At 49.5% G+C, this 21,181-nt stretch overlaps 1 protein-coding gene across 1 annotated transcript in view; it reads left to right on the forward strand.

Moving 5' to 3' along the window:
- CEP72 (centrosomal protein 72) overlaps window positions 1-21,181 on the forward strand; it is a 31,549-nt gene that overhangs the window by 7,240 nt on the left and 3,128 nt on the right. Inside the window, exons 3-10 of the mRNA XM_003802021.2 lie at window positions 120-312; window positions 2,088-2,196; window positions 9,114-9,292; window positions 10,996-11,205; window positions 12,485-12,774; window positions 13,839-13,977; window positions 15,443-15,639; window positions 18,297-18,423. Of these exons, the coding sequence (XP_003802069.1) occupies window positions 120-312; window positions 2,088-2,196; window positions 9,114-9,292; window positions 10,996-11,205; window positions 12,485-12,774; window positions 13,839-13,977; window positions 15,443-15,639; window positions 18,297-18,423 (1,444 nt within the window). The remainder of the gene's footprint in view (window positions 1-119; window positions 313-2,087; window positions 2,197-9,113; window positions 9,293-10,995; window positions 11,206-12,484; window positions 12,775-13,838; window positions 13,978-15,442; window positions 15,640-18,296; window positions 18,424-21,181) is intronic.

Genomic DNA, 21,181 nt, shown 5'->3' on the forward strand with positions numbered 1-21,181 from the left:
TTTGAACCCGCCACCTTAGGTGTACGTGGCTGGCGCCTTAGCCGGTTGAACTATAGGTGCCGAGCCTGTGTGTTCACTTTTTAAGCTTGGAACTCATCAGCGTGCTTTTCTCTTCACAGGGCATCCAGTACCTGACTGCGCTGGAAAGTCTCAACCTTTACTACAACTGTATCTCCTCATTGGCAGAAGTCTTCCGGCTCCACCCCCTGACTGAACTTGCAGACGTGGACTTCCGCCTGAACCCCGTTGTGAAGAATGAGTCCGACTACCGCCTGTTCATCGTGCACATGCTCCCCAAACTCCGACAGCTGGGTAGGTTCCAGGTAGGCGCTGGTGTCCTTGCTTTGTGCAGTCTCAACCAGCGTCATGTGCTCTCAGATGGATCATATGATTCCTGCCCGAAGGGAAGTTGATCTCCTGCCTTGATGTCTTGAGTCCCTGCAGACACATAGCTCTAACAGCCCCATCCTCACAGGATGGGCAGCAGGGCTATGAATCCCCAATCCTGCACACCTCTCCCCTTGAGCTGTTGGACTTGGCACACCCGAGCTTCTGCCCTGCTCCTCTACCAGCAGCTGGGCATCCTTACCAGGTTCAGCTGGACAGCTGGGCTCTACCTGGCTTTGCAGCCAACTGGAAAGACAGAGAACAGGCAGTTTATTGTGTCCCCAGGTGGCCAGGATAAGAGAGGACAAAGTTTAGTGACCACTTTGGCTTCACAGCCTCATACTCCTAAAAGACAAGGGTCAGTGGTGGTCTTAAAGGCAGAGCTTCCAGGGCCCCAGAGCCATGCCCTGTAGAGAGGGTTTTGGGTTTCCAGGGTCACAGTCACATTCCTGTCTACTTCTGACTCATCCTGGCTAGGAGTACTATGGCAGGGTCTCTGCTAATCGCAGTCTGAGCTGACTCTAAGCCCCAAAGCATACCATCCACAGGGTCTGTGGGGAAGGAGAGGGCTTGGGATCTCTTACTCAGGGTCCCACTTTAAGGTCACAGGGTGTTGTAAGGAGACGTGGTGTCACCATGTGTGAACTCCCAGGACAGCACCTGGAATGACCCAGGGCTCCTGGCATTCACAGGTATTTCCCTAGTTAGGGTCTGACCTGCTGCACCAGCATCGGGGCCTGATCCCTCCTCTGGCCAGTTATCAGAGAGTAAGAATCAACACAGCCCAAAACATGAGGCCCTCACTATAAATGTCCTGAACAAGCTTGTTTTCTGTGGCTATAGCCAAGAAGGCACCCAAGTACTTTTAGTAATTTTAAGCAAGTGGCAGCTTAGGTATATGTGGCGTGTGTGCAGGAGACCTGCCTGGCTCCTCCACGAACAGTGAGCTAGAAAGGACAAGGAGCAGGAGTTACATGTGAGTGGGCCTCACCTCGGAGCCATGGAGGCCTATCTGATGTCGGGCAAAAGCTGTGCACACCTGGCCTCACCTGTCCTTTTGCAGCCTCATCCTATAGGTGGGAAACAAGGTCTGCAAATAGCCTGGGACCTCGGGTGGGTGCTGAGGTGGGTGCCAGGTTGCCTGGGGGGCTCTGAGTGTGCAGTGTCCTTGTGCAGTCTGTGCATAGCACTCTAACTCTTACCCTGCATTGCTCTGCATCCAAGGAAGTGTCGGAGGTGCTGAGGAGAACTGCCCTGTGTGGTGACCAACCATCAAAACAGTTCTCCAACCTGAAACAGGCTTGAGGAACTAACAGAGGAACATGGGTCCTGGTGGGCTGCATGGAGCCGGGCAGGTGTCCTCTCTTCAGGAGCTTAGCTGCCCAGGGCTGTGGGGCTGGTGGGGAGCATGGTGCGAGCATCTGTGCCTTTCCTCCCCCAATGGCAGTATGTCTTCTGTTGCACGGCCCACTGCCTATCAGGAGCTGGGAAGGCAGGTGGGGTGTCTGTGCCCAAAGTGCTCACTGCCAAGGCTGCATGACTCCTGTCTGTGCTTGTCCTTCTTTGCACAGTGTCTTGGGAAACCATATGTAGCCACCAAAGCCTACATTTCCTTTCTTGGGCCTGTGGGGACAGGTGTCCTGGCAGGGGGAAGAGGGTGCTGCTGCCTGCCTTCCGCAGTTCTGGGCATTCTCCCCTAGATGACCGTCCTGTGAGAGCCAGTGAGAGGAAGGCTTCCCGTCTGCATTTTGCCTCGGAGGACTCACCTGGCTCAGAGGAGAGCGTCCCTACTGCTTTGACAGTTGGAAGGTATGAGCGGACATACATGGGCCCCACAAGTCTCTCAGCTGCCCCAAGCTGCTGTGTGCACTGCTATGCTCAGAGGGCAGATGTCAGAGAGGAAGGTAGAACACTGGATCTCAGCTCTTCTCTCCATTTTCCACACCCTCTAAAAGCCATTTTTACTATTTGAAGTGTTTATTAAAGTAACACGTGTAAGCTAGAGGAGATGAAGAGATCATGACAAGAAGCAGCGGCCGCCCTCTTCGGGCCACCCTCTTCATGCTGCTGACGTCTGTGATGCTGCCTAGGTTGCTGTGAGCTGCTTTCCCACCTTATAGCCAGATCCCTTTGGGAAGTGGGGGGAGCTGCCGGTTGTGGGGCACTTAGGCCTCCATAGGCACCTCCTCCCCTACCCTCCCAAGGCCTGAGACCATTTGGAGATGTCCCTTCCTGCCTCCCCCTGCAATGGACTGAATGTCATTGCAATAACCTTTAAATTTTAGAGCAATTTTACATCTATAGAAAAGTTGAGCAGAAGATATAGAGCAGGGGTGTCCAACTTGCAGCCTGCAGGCCACATGCTGATTTTGTGAAGACTTTTCTGCTTATCTGTGATTTCTGATATGAATAGTATGCATGGACTTTTTTTCTGCTCATCAGCTTTTTTAGCATTTGTATATTTAATGTGTGGCCCAAAACAACTCTTATTCTTCTAATATGTGGTAGAGGAGAAAATGGTTGGACAAGTCTGGTCTAGACCATGGGCATTTAAAGTGACTATCAATATAGTTAGATTGATATCTACCATATTTGTTAATGTTTTCTCTTTGTTGCACTTTTTCTTGGTTACTGTTTTTACCTTCTGCTCTTTTTTGCCCTTGTATCTATACATATATATATGCACATATATATTTTGAGACAGAGTCTTACTCTGTGGCCCTGGGTAGAGTGCTGTGGTATTACAGCTCACAGCAACTTCAAACTCTTGGGTTCAAGGGATCCTCCTGGCTCAGCAGCCTCTTGAGTAGCTAGGGACTACAAGCACCTGCCACAACGCCCGGCTAGCTTTTGTATTTTTGGTAGAGATGGGGTCTTGCTCAGGTCAGTCTAAAACTCCTGAGCTCAAGTGAACCTCTCGCAGCCTCTCAGAATGTTGGAATTATAGGCATGAGCCACCTCGCCCAGCCTGTATTTTTATTTTTTAATTAATTTATATTTTAAAGAGACTTTTAAGAGTCTGGCTCTGTTGCCTAGGCTATGGCACAGTCATAGCTCACTGTAACTTCAAATTCTTGGTCTCAAGTGATTGGCTCAGCATCCTGAGTAGTTGGGACTATAGGCACCTGACATCACACCCAGCTAATTTTTAAAAATTTTTTTGTAGGCTCGGCGCCTATAGCTCAACCGGCTAAGGCGCCAGCCACGTACACCTAAGGTGGCAGGTTCGAATCCTCAGCCTGGACCCACCAAACAGCAATGACGGCTGCAACCAAAAAATAGCCGGGTGTTGTGGCGGGCGCCTGTAGTCCCAGCTACTTGGGAGGCGGAGGCAGGAGACTCACTTGAGCCCAGGAGTTGGAGGTTGCTGTGAGCTGTAATGCCACTCTATCCAGGGGGGACAGCTTGAGGCTCTGTCTCAAAAAAAAAAAAATTTTTTTTGTAGAAGCAAGTTCTCACTATGCTGTCTAGGCTGGTCTCAAACTGCTGGCCATAAGCAGTCTTCTTGCCTCAGCCTCCCAAAATCCTAGGATTACAGTATGAGCCATTGTGCTCAGCCCTTGTTTTAAATGAACATTTTTTTTTTAAATGAACATTTTAAGTGATTTCATTTTCTCTTCTTTCTTAGCATGTCAATTGTAGTTGACCCTCAAACAACATAGTGGTTAGGGGTGCTGACCTTTGAAATTCTGAGTTTAAGTGTTGACTCTCTAAAAACTTAACTACTAATGAGCTACTTGTGACTAGAAGCCTTACTGATAACAGGAACAACTGATGAACACGTATTTGGCATGTTACATGTATTAGCTGTGTATTCTTACTGTAAAGTAAGCTAGAGGAAGGAAAATGTCATTTAGAAAATTATAAGGAAGAGACAAGTATACACACAGCACAGTGCTGTGGCTGTCGGAGCTGTACAGTCACTCTGTTTAGAAGGAGAATCGTCTGTCTGGAGTGGCAGCTTTCACTGCTACAGACCTCACTCTACTGTACATGTCACGGAATACAGCTTTTTCATATAATGTCATTGTGTTTGGCTTCTGAGAGCACTTCCAGCATGACCGGTGGCAGTCTGTAAGGGTCCCATGATGTTGTTTACAGGTGATGAGAATTTATGGCACCCTCTGGGCACTTTGTATTGCAGTATGCAGTTTGCTGAAAGACAAGCTGTGTGAACGTGGTCAGCATGATGGGTCAGCTAGGACTGGAAATCCCTGAGCTCACCATAGCAGTGACAGGTGGCAGTGAAATTATTACAGTAAGACAGCATGTACCAGTTAATTTTTATGATTTAATACAGCAGCTTTACATTTGTTTACATTTCTCTCAGCTGCAAATGATGCCGTGTGTAAGTTTTGATAAATTTTAACTTTTTATAATAGATTCATGTATATTATCTGTTAATAAATGATAGAATAGTATCTACAAGTATTTTATGAATTCATTACATACCTAACTATTAATGTTTGGACATTTCTAGGCATTTTGTCCATGAAGTTTTTAAAATTGTTGCATATCTCAAAAAATTTTTCCAATATAATTATTTTTTAAAAAATCCATGCATAAGCACCTATTGTCCCAGCTACTTGGAAGGCTGAGGCAAGAGAATCACTTAAGCTCAAGAGTTGGAGGTTGCTGTGAGCTGTGACACCATGGCACTCTATCGAGGGCTACATAGTGAGACTCTGTCTCAAAAAAAATAAAAGAAAATCCATGCATAAGTGGGTGTGCTCAGTTCAAACCTGTGTTGCCCAAGGGTCAACTGTATACTTCTTTTTTATTATTTGTTTTTACCTTTTTTAGTGGTTGCACTAGAGTTTGTAGTATACATTTGTAAGCAGTCCAAGTCCACGTGCAGTAATGCTGTACCACTTCACAGGACTGCAGGTACTATAACAAAAGTTGTCTGATCCTCCCCTCATCCCTTGGGTGATTGCTGTCTTCACTTCAGTTCCACATGAGTTAGAACCATGTAAGCCATTGTCAAATACCCTGTTGCTGTTATTAGTTTGAACAAAGCTGTTACCTATAAAACCTTAAGAATGAGAAAAAGTTTTCATTTATGCTCACTTATTCCTTCTCCTGTGCTCTTCCTTTCTAAATGTAGATCTGAGTTTCTGACCTAACCAGCTTCCTTCTCTCTAGAGGACTTCTTTTAATGTATTTTGCAAGGCAGTTCTAAATTAGCAACAGATTTTGACAGTTCTGAAGGATAATTTTGCTGGATACAGAATTCTAGGTTGGTGTATGTTTTTCCTTTCAACACTTGGAATAGTTCACTCCACTCTCTTCTTGCTTGGATGCTTTCTGTGGAGAAGTCTGATAGAGTTCTCTTGCGCCTCTGTAGATGAGGTGGTGTTTTTCTCTCTGACTTCAGAACTTTGTCTTTGATTTTTTGTAGTTTGAGTATGGTACACCGGCTGTCCATTTTTTAGTATTTGCCCTTCTTGGAGCTCTTCCTTGGTATTGTCTGCATGGAAGCCTCTTTGCATCTTTGACTCCACAGTGAGTCTTGTACAATCTCTGCTTTTTAATTGGGTGTCCCAAAGTTCAATTATGTTTCGACACTGACTACCTGGATTTCGTGTCAACAGGTTTAAGGACTCAGTCCGAGACCCCCCACTGCAGATGCTATCAGGTTGCCTACACTTCACTCTGACTTGTGTGGGGTTCAGTTGCTGCCTAATATGGTTTTATTCCAGCCAGAAGGAGCCCTTTTGTATTTCTTCCTCTATCACAGGTCTGCTGGTAGCAAATTCTTTATTTTTATATGACTAGGATGTCTTTCTTTTGAAAGGCACTTGTGCTGGATATAGGATTCTTGGCTGACAGGTTTCTCTTCTTTTCAACACTTCATCTTTGGGCCTCCATGGTTCCGATGAGAAATTGGCTACTAACCTTGTTGAGGCACCTGGCACATGGCAGGCTGCTTCTGTCTTGCTGCTTTCATGATTTTCTCTGTGTCTTCTGACAGTTCAGGAACAATATGTCAGTGTGGAACTTTTGGATTTTATTCCCTTTGGAGCTGAGTTGAAAGTGTAGATATTTAGAACAAGCTGAAGCAAAGCACTTTTCTGCCCTACTCACACACCCAGAGCGGCACAGGAGTGTTTCTCCACACATACTGGTGCTGCTGTGGCAGCTCTGGGTGTCCTCTGATTCAGCTTGTTCCTGACTCTGTCTACCTGGGGATGGAGGTGGATCCCACAGGTTGAGGGCTCAGTCCCGCAAGACTGCACCAACTTCAGATGCCAGTGGCGACTCATGGACTGTCATCTGTACATCTGACTGGCTATAAGTTGCAGCCCCATGACTTCCTGCTTTGGATTTGACTAATTTGCTGGCACAACTCACAGAACTCAGGGAAATATATCACCTGTGTTGGACTTTTTTTTTTTTTTTTTTGAGACAGAGCCTCAAGCTGTCCCCCTGGGTAGAGTGCCGTGGCATTACAGCTCACAGCAACCTCCAACTCCTGGGCTTAAGCGAGTCTCCTGCCTCCGCCTCCCAGGTAGCTGGGACCACAGGCACCTGCCACAACACCCGGCTATTTTTTGGTTGCAGCCGTCATTGTTGTTTGGCGGGTCCGGGCTGGGGATTCGAACCCGCCACCTTAGGTGTACGTGGCTGGCGCCTTAGCCGGTTGAGCTATAAGCACCGAGCCTGTTGGACCATTTTTTGAAAAGAGCATCACAGACAAAGAGCGAGGTGGAGGAAACGACCAAGGCAAGGTGTGCGGGAGGGAGGGAAAGAGGGCTGCAGAGCTTCCATCCCCAGACCTCCACAGGCTCGACTCTGGACCCAGTCCTGGTGGGTTTTTATGGAGGTTTCATTACATGGACATGATTGATTATGTCACTGGCCATTGGTGATCAACTCAACCTTCAGCCCTTCTTACCCACAACTCCACCCCAAGGTTGGGAGCTGCTGAAAGTCCCGGCCCTCTAATGCTGCCTTGGTCCTTCTGGCAACCAGCCCCCCATCATGAAGCTTTTATTTAAGCATACAAATGACACTTAGGTTACTCTGGAGATTCCAAAGGTTTTCTGAGCTGGAAACAGGAAGACCAAATATATGAGGTCATTTAAGTTCACAAACTCATCCTAGAGAAAGTGCTACATACCTCATTGATAGTATCACTATGGTCACCTTCAAAGTGCTCCCCTTGGCCACCTGGTGACCATAGTGATATTTAGCCATGTGGTAGGTACATAGCAGTTTTTCCAGGATGAGTTTGAAAACTTAATTGTTAGACCTCATACAATGACAGCTCTGATGGTCATTCCAGAAAAAGAACTCCGGAATTACTGTGAAGAGTGGATTAGGTGCAGGCGCCTGTGCACAGTTTCCTAAGGGCAGGGTGACCTTGGTGACGCTCAGCAGTGAGGGATACAGCATGGTTTCCAGGATGAGTTCTCAGACCTAACTGTCCAACGTTGTACATGTACATCTCACAATATCACAGCAGACTAATGTTTTTCATCAAGTTTGGGAAATTTTCAGCCATTATTTCCTTCAGTAATCCTCCTGCTGCTTTTTTTTCTCCTCTGAGCCTCCCGTTATGTTTGGGGGGCACTTGATGATGTCCAAAGGTCTTTGAGACTGTTCATTTTTCTTTATTCTGGTTTTTTTTTCCCCCTATTCCTCAGGCTGGAAGCTTTCAATTAACCTATCTTAAAATGTACTGATTCTCCTGCCTCCTGAAATCTTTTACTGAACAGTTCTAGTGAATTTTTCATTTGGTTGTACTTTTTAGGCCCAAGATTTGTCTAGAAAGCCTACTGTCTAGACTTTTTCAGGTACAGTTTCTGTTGATTTTTTTCTGTTTATGGTCCATGCCTTCTTGTTTCTTTGTATTCTTTTTAATTTTTTGTTGATAACTGGACTTTTTATTTTTATTTTTATTTTTTTTGAGACAGAGCCTCAAGCTATCCGCCTGGGTAGAGTGCTATGGCATCACAGCTCACAGCAACCTCCAACTCCTGGGCTCAAGCGAGTCTCCTGCCTCCGCCTCCCAAGTAGCTGGGACTACAGGCACCCGCCACAACGCCTGGCCATTTTTTGGTTGCAGCCATCATTGTTGTTTGGCGGGCCCGGGCTGGGGATTTGAACCCGCCACCTTAGGTGTATGTGGCTGGCGCCTTAGCCGCTTGAGCCACAGGCGCCGAGCCTGGACATTTTTAATATTAAAATGTGGCAAGGCCGGAAATTGGGTTCTCTTTGAGATCTCCCCGCTACAAGAGGCTGCTGTGTGCTGGGCTCAGCCAGGCAGTTCCTAGCTCAGCTTTCTCCTGCGCTTGCAGCTCCCACATAGCCTCAAGGTCAGGTGGCAAGCAGGCTCATGCCTTCTCAGGTCTTCTTGGCCATGTGAGTGGCTTTCTATGGTCCCAGGGGGACGTTGGAGCTTTTCAGGTCCTTTTTACCCTGGCTGCCGTCCATTGCTGCAGGCCACAGCCAGGACTGGAGCCTGTGAATCCTAATCTGCTAAAAGACTGCAGAGCAGAAGGGCTCCACGGTGCCGCTGCTTTTTGACCAGTCCTGCTGGGCCGTGCACTGCTGGGACAGGGTGCTGGCGCCACATGATCCTTGCTGTCCCTTGTCAGCTGTCCTGGTAGAGGGTAATGAGGTCCTTACACAGCTGCCCCAGAGTCTTCCTCCTCAGGTTCTTTGTGGAAGGAATGCACCGCTCGTCTAAGCGCTATTAATGGATTTACTTCTCCTTGCAGACCTCGCCATTCCAGAACTACGTGCCCTGATGCCTTGGCCAGGAAGTGCGCAGTCATGGACGCAGAGGATGAGGCAGTCCTGAACCTCATTGCCGAGTGCGAGTGGGACTTAAGCAATCCTCCTGGTAGCACAAGCTCGGGCCAGAAGGAGCATGAGGCCGATGTGCAGGGCTCCCAAGGTGTGATGCTCAGCCCTTGGGGATGGCCAGTGGGGGTAGGGTGTTAGTCTCTTGGCTGTAGCCTGCACAGTAGTGCTTGCTACAAGACCTGCCTTTAAGTATAGGATATTCGTGAAATCTTTGTGCACGTTTAAATGCCAGTAATTTGGACTATAGAATTACTACTTGTATAAAAGGAAAAGTTAATGTGTTTAAGTTGAGCATAGTCATACTGCATGGTTGTTAAAATTTTATTCTTCTGAGATCACGGGAAAAGGCGAAACATCTAAAGCAAATAGGAAAGTCAAGTGTCCTGTGGTGAGCGTGGCTGCTGTCCAGGTCAGCCACAAGGTATGACAAGGTAGCTTTTAGGAAACACTGAGCTCAAGCAGCCACATATGGACCTGAGGACCCACCAGGCCATGGTGAAGACTGTTCATTTGGTGTGACTTCATGTGCTCAGCCGAGAGCCTCTGCTTCTCCCTGGGATCTTGGCTTCATTCATTCCTGCTCCATGAGTTTCTGGCCCCAGATCTGCCTGTCAGCTCTGGCTCCTTTCTGGTGTTCATGGTTTTAATTTGTGTTTCTGTGGAGACTTGTTGAAATCCTGGCCATTTGTTTATTTTTGTAGCACTTCTGTTCACCTCTGCCTATCACTGTTGAGGGGCTGTTTCTCTTCTTGTTACTGAGTTGAAAGAGCTCTTTGTGGCTTTTGAATACTCAGACGTAAATACTGTGGATTTCCTCCCATTCTGTGGCTTGCTTTTTCATTTTCTTACCAGTGCTTCAAAGACCAGAAATTTTAATTTCAAGTCCTGTTTATGATTTTTTTTTCCTTTAATGATTTTGGCCATTTGTATCCTGTAAAGAGCTCTGGGTCTGCCCTGAGCTCCCAAGTCCAGGTGTGCAGTGTACTTGGTTGAATCCATTTTTGTGTGTTGGGAGTTGGGGGGTAAAGACCCCCACATGTGGTTGACCCTTCTCATCTGCTGGTTTTGCATCCAGAGGTTCAATCAACTACAGGTGGGAAATATTTGAAGTACATTAATACAATAATAAAAAAAACCCAAAGTAATACAGTATTAACAACTATTTACATGGTATTTACATTTTTTTACTTATTTATGGTAAAAAAAAAATTTTTAATGGGGTCTTTCTGTGTTGCCCAGGGTAGATTCTAACTCCTGGGCTCAGGTGATCCTCCCACGTCGACTGCTGCGTAGCTGGGACTACTTGCCTCTTGGTGTTACACTGTTGTCAGGGCTGTGAGCCACGTGAAGTGGTGTAATGCCCAGGTCATAGGCAGATGCTGTGCCATTCTACGCCAAGAACTTGTGGTGGTGTTGGGGTTCCTTGGAACCCATCCCCTGTGCACACTGGGAGTTGACCCTCTGTCCAGCTCTTCTCGTCTAATTACTTTGGCGAGTCTGTGAAAACCGCTTACCCGAGTCTTTTTCTGGACTCTGTCTCCTGTCTGGGGGTTGCCATGTCATCTTCCTACTGCCTCCCGCTGCCTGATCTCAGCAGCTTTGTGGTGGACAGTGTCAGCCCCCCAGCTCCCTCCCTCCCTCTGGAGCTGTGTAGGGCAACTAAGTTACTCATTCATCTTTTTCTTACTTGATCAATTTAAGGAAAACACACTTAACAGACATCATACACTATAAGATGCGTAAAAGGCAATGTTCAATGAAATAATACTGTTGGCGTGTTCTTTACTAACCTAGAATCCAGGCATCTACCGAGCCCTCGATCCATCCGGCACCAGTGTGGGGACAATGCTCAGCAGGGCCTGGAGAAGAAGGGCCGCCCCCGAGGTTGCTGTGCTGAAAGGCAGCTCCAGAGACAGCGCTGTGGGGAGCTGCCCCTGTTGTGTGGTGCAGTGCCAGGTGCTCACTGTACTTGTGGGCCACATACCCACCTTACCCCCCACTCAGGTAACCGCTGCTACAACTGGGTGCCCAGGGCGTGACTCACAAGGAAGTGGGCGCCAGCGTCTCTGAGGGTCGTTCTGTGCTGGCAGGCAGAAGAAGAAAAAGAAGAGACATTTAATTAAATGGGGCCAAACTGACCCACTCTTTCATCAGGAGCACCCTCCCATGCTGAGGATAGAGCGCTGTGACTTCCTACTACTGTCACAGTGCCTATTACATTTCCAACACGTGAACTTTGGGGGACATGTTCAATCCATGGCACACATGGAACCCCCATCATTTCCTTTGTAAGCAGCTAAACATTTGCTATTATTATGAAATTTCTCCTGTTCTCCTTTTAAGTCCATATTGTGGAACTCTGATGTGTCAGATCACAGATGGGTACATCAGAATCTGCAACACATCCCAGTTTTAGAGTCATAGTCTGTAAGAGCTCAGGTGCTTTCTGTGCATGTGCACACACCCCTGCCCCCACCCTTCGTCTGGCACATGCACATCCACTTCCTTATAAATGTACAGGCCAGGTCATTATAGTAGCTACATTTATAAATCAAAGGTGAGGAAGATTATGTCACATAATCTCACTGTGTGTTGAGAATACCAGGAAGCCTCCTGGCATACATGAACCTGGCACCTCCCAGAGGCAAGTCCACACCCTTGAGCATAGGGAGAACAGTCAGATGGTGACCTGCCAGACTCCATGGGCCATGTTGGGGGTACCTGGACCTAAGGTTGTGGCTGAGGCCACCCTCTTCCTTTCATTATCCTTCCCTAGACAGGGTCACTCGTGCCCTGTATCCCACACCTCCTGGGGGCACAGTGGTCAACAGAGTTGCATTGTTTTCAGAATTTATCTGTCACCTCTCTTTAGAAATGCACAGGTGCTAATGGTATTTAGAGCTCTTCATGGAGGCACTGTCCACGTGAGGTAGCCAAGGGAACATGCCTCTGAAAGGCTATCCCAACAGAGCAGTGGGCTTCTTGTCTGCTTCTTGTAGATGCCTGTATTCATGCCTCATGTGGGTGCCATTATGCCCTTCCCTTCCTGCCTCCTCACTTGCCCCTCCATATGCAGGTGCACAAGTGTGTGTGTGCACGTGTGTTTCTGTGTGTACATGCCTGTGTATACATATGTGCAGTGCATACATGTGCTCGTGCTTGCCAGTGGGTGCATATGTGTATCCATGTGGATGTGGCACGTACACACCTTCTAAAAGTTGTGATACTGGACACTGAGCCCAGAGAATTTGATCTAATGAAGGCATGGTCCTTGATATTACAGACTCAGTGGACATTGAGGACTCAGCCTCATCTTCACAGAAATCAAGTGTGTCCATACGGAAAGTGCTACACCCTTTGCCTGGCTGTGAAAAGTATAGGAAGCGAAGAATGCCTGGTGGGAAGTTCCAGGAGCCCTCAGATCAGGAACATCTGCGCTGCCTGGAGACTGATGGGCTGTCCAGCACCAGGGAGAGTCTTAATAGACAGAATGGCTCAGAAGGCAGGAGCGAGAGGACCTTCTCATCAGGAACAGGAGAGCAGCGGTGTCAGGGCATGGCCAATGCCAGGGAGGTGAGCAGAGGGCAGGGACAGCAGCAACTGTCCCAGTGTCAGTGTGTGGCTCAGCAGTGTCATGTTGTGGCTGATGCCAGGGAGGTGAGCTGAGGACAGGGGCGGCAGCAACTGTCCCAGTGTCAGTGTGGTTTAGTGGTGTCAGAGTATGGCTTATGCCAGAGAGGTGAGTGGAGGGCAGGGATGGCAACAGCTGTCCCAGTGTCTATGTGGCTATTAGCTGCTCGTCCTCAGTGTTTATCACTTCTGCACTGGCAGAGGCTTGCCCTGTGCCCCACCTGCCTCCCACGGTGTTTGTTTGAGATGGAAGCCTCGAAACTGGTGGGGGGGAGGACTTGCCCATCTCATTGGTCATCTCAGCCAGCTAGAGCTCTCAGTGGCCCTATCTTGAGGGGTGAGTCCTGGAGATGCACCTATGGTTTTCCAGAGAGACTCGAGGCCGTGCAACAGCCCCTCTACTGCCTCTGCCACCTGGCCCTGCTGGAGACTCAGTGAAGGCCACCCTGAGGAGGCCAGCCGGGGTCTGATCACTCAGTGCTTGCAGGAGCAGACAGACTTACAGGCGGGCGGAAGAGCGATGAGCGAGGAGCAGCTGCAGGTGCACCACCGGTGGGAGGCATGGAGTACTGGGGCTGGCTTTGATCTTTTGGGCTGTCTACAGCTGGAGGCTCCAATTGAGTAATGGCCACTAGGTGGGCACAGTGTTCTAGGCCATCACGGACTTCCTGGACTACTGCTCAGCACACGGCTGGGCGGGGCGACTTGCTGCGGGTTCTCTGCTGACACATGTCTGGCCTCAGTCTGCAGGTGCCCTTGCCTCTCGATGGCCTGAGGGAGGCAGGAGGGGCCTGCTAGAGGGATGCCTGTGCTGGCTTTGCCCCATCCTACCATCTACTCCCTGGCTTTAGGACGGGCTGCTGAGCACCCCTCCTGGGGTGCAGGGCTATAGTCTCTCAGCCCCTTTGCCCCTTAGGCTGAGGATGTGAGCGTGTCTGGGGTGTATTCACCAGTGTTAGAGGCCTTGCTTTACACAGGATCTGCCTATTCCATGATTTTGTTTCTAGTTATCTCCCAAATCGCGCCCTGTCGCTGTGCCTGGGGAGAAGGCTGCCCGGGATGAGGCGTTCCTGGGGGCGCTCCTAGACCTAGTAGACAAGCACTGGGGTGGCTGCAGATCACTGCACAATAACACCGTTTTCCTTGGTGAGTAGGCACCCCGCACCCAGCCCCATAAGCCCTGGTGTTTGTGTGTGCACTACCTGGGGCTGTGAAGATGGCATCTCTGCCCAGGCGCCCTGCTGGGCTATGGGAAGCAGCCTGTTGTCTCAGTTTGGAAAATGCTGCCCCCAGGTGCCTGGTTAAAGTGTGGGGATTTGCTGCTGGGTCTCCTCCCAATGTCCCCTGCATGCTGCACTTGCGCAGGCCCTGGGCTTGCGGAGCAACAACTTGGGGCCTGGAAGGATCATCCCCCACAGAAAGGACCTGATTGCTTCTGGCAGGCAACTGAGGAGGGGCAGAGCAGGGTCTCCCTCCAGGGCCCTGCTATGTGACCAGAATACGCTGTGTCCCCCGCACTACCTTCTGTCTACAGCCTAGGCGTGGCTGCTAGTGTCCCTTGAGAGTCAGGCCTCTCCTGCTCACTGGTCCATGGCAGATGCTGGGTACCTCTCTGGGCTCCCCCTTGGCTACCTGGATGTCCTGACTGTGCCACATGTCAAGGCCTACAGCTCCCTCTCAAATTGGGATCCTGGCCTTATAAACTGTTGGGACCTAAATCATCACTAAGAGACCACCATACACACATGTAAAAGCAAAAGAATACCTTTATTCAAGCAAATGCCTGGGTCACTCCACTCTACAGCGTAGCTGTGGAGAGGCAACCCCAAAGTGAAATGAGGGGAGATTTTAAAGCGAATAGAGGAATTTCATCGGGCGTTTTGTCGGGAAGGGGTTACCCTTGGCTGAGCTGTTGTCTAGGGGTGCTTGGTACTACCTGATATGCCAGGGGTGTTATAGGGTGGGTTTATGGTTAGGGACTTCCCAGAGAAGGGTTGCCTGTCTACTTCTGATAAGCTGGCTCCCCCTGGGCTGATCGGCCTTGCTCAGAAGTGCGGAGGAGGAACGCCTGTCCCCTTCTGATAGGCTGGTTCCACCTGGGCTGATTGACCTGGTCCAGAAGGGGTGTTGCTGTGGTTTCTCCTATAACGAGTCTGAGTTCTAAAATGGAGTCTTACAAAAATGGAGTTACATTGGCCTCTTCAAAACCTTCACCCTCTCATCAGGGCAGGTGTCAGGAAGGGGCTTCCTGAGCTGTTCTGGCTGGCCTATTGTCCAGGCCGCTGTCCCTGTGTGGCATTGCCAGTTGTGGTTTACATGACAGGTCTCAGGTCAGGTGCCATCTGTGTCTACAGAAGGTGTGGCAGCTGCTGCACACCCCATGTCCTCCAGAGGTGGCTGTCCTTGTAAGCAGCCTTCTCTTCTGGGTCCTTTCTGGAGTCAAAGCCATTTCCTCCCCACCCGCCCATCCCTGGAGCAAGCGGGCTTTGTGGCACAAGTTTGCAGGCCACACATATTCTGTGTGATTCAAAATGTATTGAATATACTTTGTTTATATTTATTTTACTCTTTAAATATTAATGCTGTAATAATGTTTGGCTTTTACTCCTAGCTCAGGCAAGACACATTTTGTCATCTGTGCAAGAGTTTACAGTGGCTCCAGACAGCTCCAGGGCTGTGGGTGGGGAAACCAGCCACCTGGCTGTGGAGAACGAGGCCCTGCACAGCCGCCTGGCGGAGCTGCAGCAGCAGCACAGTGCACAGATGGGCGCTATGACAGCGGAGCTCAGCCACACACACAAGGAGATGGTGAGCCATGCTGTGCCATGCCTACGTGCACCAGTGAAAACCAGTTTCACTTCACTTAGTAGGCAAGGGCCACCACATGACCCTGTGCCACCCCCAGCTGCCATCAGCTCTGGTACCATGTGTCTCTGGTGCCCAGGGCTCTGCCGGGCACAGCCTGCTCTGCTCCACTCCCAAGCCCCCTAGCGCTTGACTCAGAGCTGGCAGTGTTGCTGCTGCTTGGAGGGTGGGCAGGAGTCTGGAGCACAGCTGAGGCTGTGGCCGCAAGTCCTGTGTGCCCTGAAGGGCCCTTCCTACAAGCTGGGGCCTGTGCTAGGCCTGGTCTGGTTTCCCCACTAGCCTGTCATGATGGGGGTTATGGTATTTCAGACTACTGACATATTCTCCTTCTGCTTTACTAAGCCAGGGTCCCATGGTTAAGTGTCTTGGCTGTGGGGCTGCCAGCCAGGTCCACCGGGCGGGGCACTAAAGCCCTCGAGGTATGCTGTCCATGGCTGCATAGCAGATGGCCCCATAGTGAGTGGCCTAAAGCAGTGCTCACTCAGCACCAAGGGCTCTGTGGGACAGGGCTATGAGGCTGGCTGCAGTCCACCTGGGGGCGGGGTTGTCCCCCCAGGCTCACTCCCAAGAGGTCTTGGCTCTGGCAATGGCCTCTCACAGGCTGCCAGAATCCTCAGGGCATAGGGCTGGTGGTCAGAGAGAGCAGTACCCAAATGGAGGCTGCAGCCTTTGAGACCAGACTTGAGGGTGCCTAGTCCCTTCCGTGGGGCAGGCCCTGCCCAACCAGCACCTGGGGGGTCTATGGACCACTTGCAGATGGCTTAAAAAACTTCTGAAATTGTCTGACAAGTGTTTACTGCCATTCTTCCATGAGACCCTACCTTTCAGAAGTCCCACAGAAAGGTTCATTGTTAGAGAAAAAGAAAGTGCAATGACACAGCAGCCTCTGGTACTTAGGCCTCATGAGTGCCCCGGATCACAAATGGCAGAATAAGTAATGTCATACTTAGGATGTCTTCTGCAGGAGTGTGGACCCATGGGGCACGCATGGCCATGAATGAGAAAGCAGAGGATAGTGCCTGCCAGGCTGAGAGTGCCCCGGATCACAAATGGCAGAATAAGTAATGTCATACTTAGGATGTCTTCTGCAGGAGTGTGGACCCATGGGGCACGCATGGCCATGAATGAGAAAGCAGAGGATAGTGCCTGCCAGGCTGGGTGTAGACACGCGGGCCCAGCAGATACCGCCTCCTGCACCCTCTGCATGTTCTGACGAGCTGTATCGCAGAAGGCAGCCTCAGGCCATAGGACAGGAGCAGCCCTGGGTCTTTTGTCCAGGCGAGTGCTCCAGAACACTGGCAGCCTCAAGCCTTGCTGTTCCAGGGCCACCTGTTGACCCCATCCTATGGAAAAAGTGGTCAGCAGAGCATGGCAGGAGTTCTGTGTGGCAGGTGCTGCCCCGGGGAGTTGCCTCTGTCATTCCAGAAGCATCAGTTGTCATGCCCAAGTCTGTTCCCCAAGGTGAAGATGTTCATTCCTTCTGTGCTGGTGGGAGCCTGGGCTCTGCTGCTTTGGCAGCTGCTGTCATGTCTCCTAAGGGGAAGGTGGAGGCCGCACTCCCAGCTGTGTGTTCTGGGCATGGCCCCAGGGCAGACATGCACAGTCTATTCACGGCTACCTATCCCAAGCATTGCTGACTTTAATTACAAGCCAGGAGCCCGGGACTCTGTTTCTCAGAGCTTACCTCCATGAGATGTTCTGGTCACGCAGAGCCCAACAAAGATGGTAGAAGGTGTAAACCAGCCTCAAGAGGAAGCAGCTGGAGGAGGAGACCTGGGAATTTGAAAAGATGGGCCTGAGAAAAATGATCTTGGGTCCAGCTTTCACCACAGACTTCAAGGGACCTTGTAGGCGTGGGGCCCGTCAACAGGGGGACTTGCCAAATGAGAGCAAGGCAAAGGCTTCTGGACGTGTGTGCTCACGTTGAGTGGAGCCTCAAGGCACTGCCCCCCCCCACCCCCCCGGGTGGGAGCAGGTGGGGTCTTCCCAGAGCCCAGGCCCCAGATGTGCCTGCTGCTGCCTGGAGGGTACAGGCAGGTGACACTGTGGATCCTTAGGACTCTGGCTGCAGCTGTAGGCAGCTTGGATGGTCCCTTGTCACCAAGACTCCTATGCTAGGGCAGGAGGAGGTCCAAGGGAGGGGCTGGCCTGGACAGTGGCCATGGTGTCCTCCCTGCTTTTAACATCTCACTGTGTGCTCAGTGTTTTCTTCATACTTTGCGGGCAGTAAAAGGGCCCAACCACAGTTCCCCTCCTATATGGGGGCACAGCCCACAGTGACTATGGGGCCTTCTTGGAATGGACAAGTCTCAGCCAGCCACCAGCAGCTGCACCCATGCCTGGCAGGGAGACTCTGAGTGTGGTTTGTCTCACAGGAGCTGGGACCCTGTCTCCCTACCCCGCCCCGCTCCCGCCCCCAAGGGTGCTGCTGCCCTGCAGGGAGCTGCATGGTGAGGTGCGGGTATTGCTCTCTCAGCACAATTCAGAATGATGGAAAAGGAAACAAACTGTGGGGATTATTAGAAAGTTTCATTTTACTTCGTATATGCATTTTACTGAATTTAACTTGTGTATTTTAAGTGTATTTTATATGTCCTTAGGGTGACTTGAGACAACATTTAGGCAAATCTTTGGAGGAGAATAGTAGCTTGAAATCTCTTTTGTTCAGCATGAAAAAAGAAGTAAAAAATGCAGATGCTTCAGCTACATTAAGTTTGCAGATCACTGGTAAGTTTATAGTTTATTTGGTCAGTGGACAGATAGACTGGGTTTTAAACTGTGAACTTATTACAAATACTGTTTCTGAGTGAAATCTAAGCCCCTCCCTCCCTGGCTGCTGTGAAGGCTGCCTTGCTGTGTGTTTGTGGAGCATGTGTGTTTAGAACATGTGTATGTCTAGAACACACCTGTGTCTGGAGCATGCATGTGTCTGGAACACACATGTCTGGAGCATGCTTGTGTCTGGAACATGCCCTGGGAGCTAGGTGTGGAGACAGATGAGCAGAAAGGAGCAGTGCCCTTGTCCTTGCCGTGCCTGCCACCTCTGCTCCAGGCAGACGATATTACCCATGCAGGTCTGCAGAGTGGCCTGGTCACCAAGTGAGTTAGCTGCAGTTTTCTATGACTTTCTTTAAAAACTTCACCTGCTAAGGTGCCTTGCTCAGGTTGTGGTGGTGCGTGGCTGGGAAACACACCTGTCTGACAGCCACTCTTGGGGTCAGAGGTCGAATTTCTGCTCAAGCTGGGTCTCTTTTTGGGCAGCTGTCCTGGGGCCTTTTCTGTTTGGCCACTGTTTCTTGCGGATCCAGACAATTTTCATTTTCTCACTTCACTTTCTTTGGATCTGTTTTCCCATGTTTACAAAAGTATATTCAGTGTTGGAAGGTCAAGCACCAGCTTTTGGACAAGAAGGGCTGATGGTTTTATCTGTTTCCCTCCATTACTTCCTCAGGGTGTGACAAGAGTCTCAGGGTTAATCTGCACTTCACTGAGGTCAGAGGCTGACTTCTTATTTCTCTAGTCCAAAGACTTTCTGAAAGAGCAAATATTTCTGGGCTTGTGGCCTGATGACCTCTGTCTCACCCACTGTGGCCGTCATAGTACAAAAGTAGCCACAGATAAGACCAAGTGTCTGCTCGGTTTTTTGCTTATTTTTGTTTTTATGGATTTGTTTGAGTGGTAAGGGGTCTTTATTAGTATATATTTTATATATATACAAAATGTTTCTTTTCATCTTCTGTTGCTTCACGCATGACATCATTTTGTTACAAAGTTGATAAGAAAAAGTTCAGTTCCCCTCAAGGTCTACTATGTGGAGGTGGCACGTTCTACCGTGTGCGTGGATTTCACGTGTGTGGATTTTCTTTGGGTCCTGGGGTTTCCCCCATATCCTAAAGCTGTGCAAGTCAGGGTCATTGGTGTGTCTGATTTGCCCTAGTCTATGTGTGTGGCGATGTGAGCATGTTCGGCAATGCAGGCATCTTGTCCAGGCTGATACCTGCCCTGCGCCCTGAGCTGCTAGGATAGGCTCTGGCCACCCACAGCCCTGGAATAGAATGTCTGGGTATTTTACCTGCCTATATTAGCCCGTGTCTGATGTATATGTAGCTCACATCTATATCAGTGTTTAATATTAGCAGTGTTTTGGTCTTTACTTAGTTCAGTGATATTTTCGTGACTAGCAATGTGTGTAGGTACTTACCACTTGCTTTGATGAAACTGGTTTCAGTATATGCTGCCTCATAGTCTGCAGGAACTATCATAACCATTAAGTGAAGACACGATGTACTTGCTCTGGGTACCTGCTACTTTAGGCTTTATTTCTAGTGTGAATTTTTTCTTTTATTGCTAATTCTTCCCTGAGTTTAGTCACTTCTTTTCTGACATTTTCTGATTCTGTTCTTTGGAATCAGAACAGATTCTGTTCTGTCTTATATCATTTCCTTTTTGTCTTTAGTTTGTTTTAAAATAGTGGGCTATGGTGTGGGGCTGTTCTGTAGTCATGGCCTTCTTTGTCATAGGGATGCGCTTGTGCTCTTACCCCATGTCTTGTAAAAGCTATGGCAGATTTGACCTCAGTACTTTCATGTTGTTCATTTTCACCTGGAATTTGTTCTCTTGAATTTCTAGAAGGAAGCAAGATCAGGACAGCTTTTCAGACCTCAGGAACCTAAATTATGGCAGCCTTCTTTTGGGGATTTTCAGGTCCTATTACCTGCTCCCCTTCACCAGCTGTCTCTGCAATACAGACCCTGATCTGAAAGGGCCTGGAAGGGTCAGCTGTGAGGGGTCATGCAGTCGCCCCCACCCCTCCACACTGCACTGGACGCCTTGGTCTCACCCTCATAAGAGGGGTAGGGCTGTGGTTCCCAGGAGAACAGGATGCTTGCGGGTTCTCCTGTTCTCAGATCTGTGGGCTGCCTCACCATCAAGTGCAGCTTCATCCGCGCAGATGTGGACACCTTGTGTCCCAGCCTCAGATGTCTGGGATCTTGGGGCTTTCTTGTCACTGGGCTGCTGGAATATCATCCACGAGCTTCTGGTTTTGCTATCTAGTATTCCTGGCTCTACTAACATGGAAATTCTGGAAGATCTCAAAACTGTGCTGCTACTTGCCCTCTTCCCCAAATTCCTTTTCCTCATGCCCTGCAATGGATTCTGATTAGGATTATCTTGACACTTCATGGGTGCTCTTCCCCTGTCCTGGGCCTTGCTGAGAAGAATCTTCTGTTACTGTCATTATCTATAAACCGCTGCACTGGCTTGCTTCTGGTCTCTGGTGTTGTGTAGTTTGGCAGCAGTGTTTCTAAATGCAAGTTTACTTGTACTGTATATGTGGATTTGGGGAGCCAATGTATCTCTTCCCCTCTCTAGTTAGAAATGCAAAAAGAGACAGGAGTTGGGCAGTGCCTATGGCTCAGAGGAATAAGGCACTGGCCCCATATGCTGGAGGTGGTGGATTCAAACCCAGTCCTTGCCAAAAACC

This window comes from Otolemur garnettii, unplaced genomic scaffold (genome assembly GCF_000181295.1).
Source record: "Otolemur garnettii isolate 467f Iridium unplaced genomic scaffold, OtoGar3 scaffold00226, whole genome shotgun sequence".
Taxonomy (NCBI): Eukaryota; Metazoa; Chordata; class Mammalia; order Primates; family Galagidae; genus Otolemur; species Otolemur garnettii.